Source organism: Acyrthosiphon pisum, chromosome A2 (genome assembly GCF_005508785.2).
Source record: "Acyrthosiphon pisum isolate AL4f chromosome A2, pea_aphid_22Mar2018_4r6ur, whole genome shotgun sequence".
Taxonomy (NCBI): domain Eukaryota; kingdom Metazoa; phylum Arthropoda; class Insecta; order Hemiptera; family Aphididae; genus Acyrthosiphon; species Acyrthosiphon pisum.
This window is the reverse complement of record NC_042495.1, coordinates 1,126,245-1,127,109: the sequence shown is the minus strand read 5'-3', so window position 1 is coordinate 1,127,109 and position 865 is coordinate 1,126,245. Positions and strand designations below refer to the sequence as shown.

The 865-nt window shown below is 23.7% G+C and overlaps 1 protein-coding gene across 1 annotated transcript in view; it reads right to left on the bottom strand.

Annotated features, from left to right (window-relative positions):
* The window catches only part of LOC100160867 (probable enoyl-CoA hydratase, mitochondrial), a 9,114-nt gene extending 8,255 nt beyond the window's left edge, over positions 1–859 (bottom strand). Inside the window, exon 1 of the mRNA XM_001943765.4 lies at positions 727–859. Coding sequence (XP_001943800.2) covers positions 727–841 — 115 coding nt within the window. The 5' untranslated portion in view covers positions 842–859. The remainder of the gene's footprint in view (positions 1–726) is intronic.
* Between the last annotated feature and the right edge of the window lie 6 nt (positions 860–865).

Here is an 865-nt window from a genome sequence, read left to right as displayed (position 1 = left end):
AAAATTTATCAAATTTTAATTTGAAAAATTATTTTGTACTTAAAAATTTATAAAATGTTCAATTTTTGTATCTAAGAATTAAAAATTTAAAACAAGATTCCATGTAAGTAATTAATTCTGTTACCAAAAAATCTAAAATATACATTTAAACAGTTTATTTTTATAGTCATTTTAAGTACAAATTTGGACGAAATTACATATTAAAAACCTAGGATAACTATTTTAGTTATTTTGTTGTGATTGTATAATATTATTCGTGGGTACTTGAAACTTCTAAAGTATACTATTATATATCTATGATAGTACCACGGTTTTTTGTTGATGTATATCGCGTCATAAGTACCTAATAGATATTATGATATGATTAATTTGGAATTTATTATATGTACCTATTATAGGTTAATTTTTTTTAAATACTATAGACTATAATATAATATTATGTCTTATACCTAGACTGACATACCGTCTCCGCTCAGAATCGTTTTTCTTATACAATGATATTATATCATTGAATTCAAATTTAATACCAACCATTATACAGTGATCCACTTGTAACCTACTGTACAGCAGAGCGACATCCAATTACCCACCTTTTTTATTTTATTTATATTATATATTATTATCTATGCTTAAATGCTGTATTACACATTTGACATTTCTAACAAGTAACATTCACTTGTATCAATAAAGACATGAATAATTGAATAAGATATTAAAAAATCATACCATTAGATGCAAGAAAAGCTCCAGACGAAAATAATTTATTATACTTTATTGTTGGCTCAAATCGTAGGTAGTTCGTAGAATGGAGAAATAATTTGATTTGTTTTAAAAAAGCCATGCTTATAATATTCGAAATGAAAAA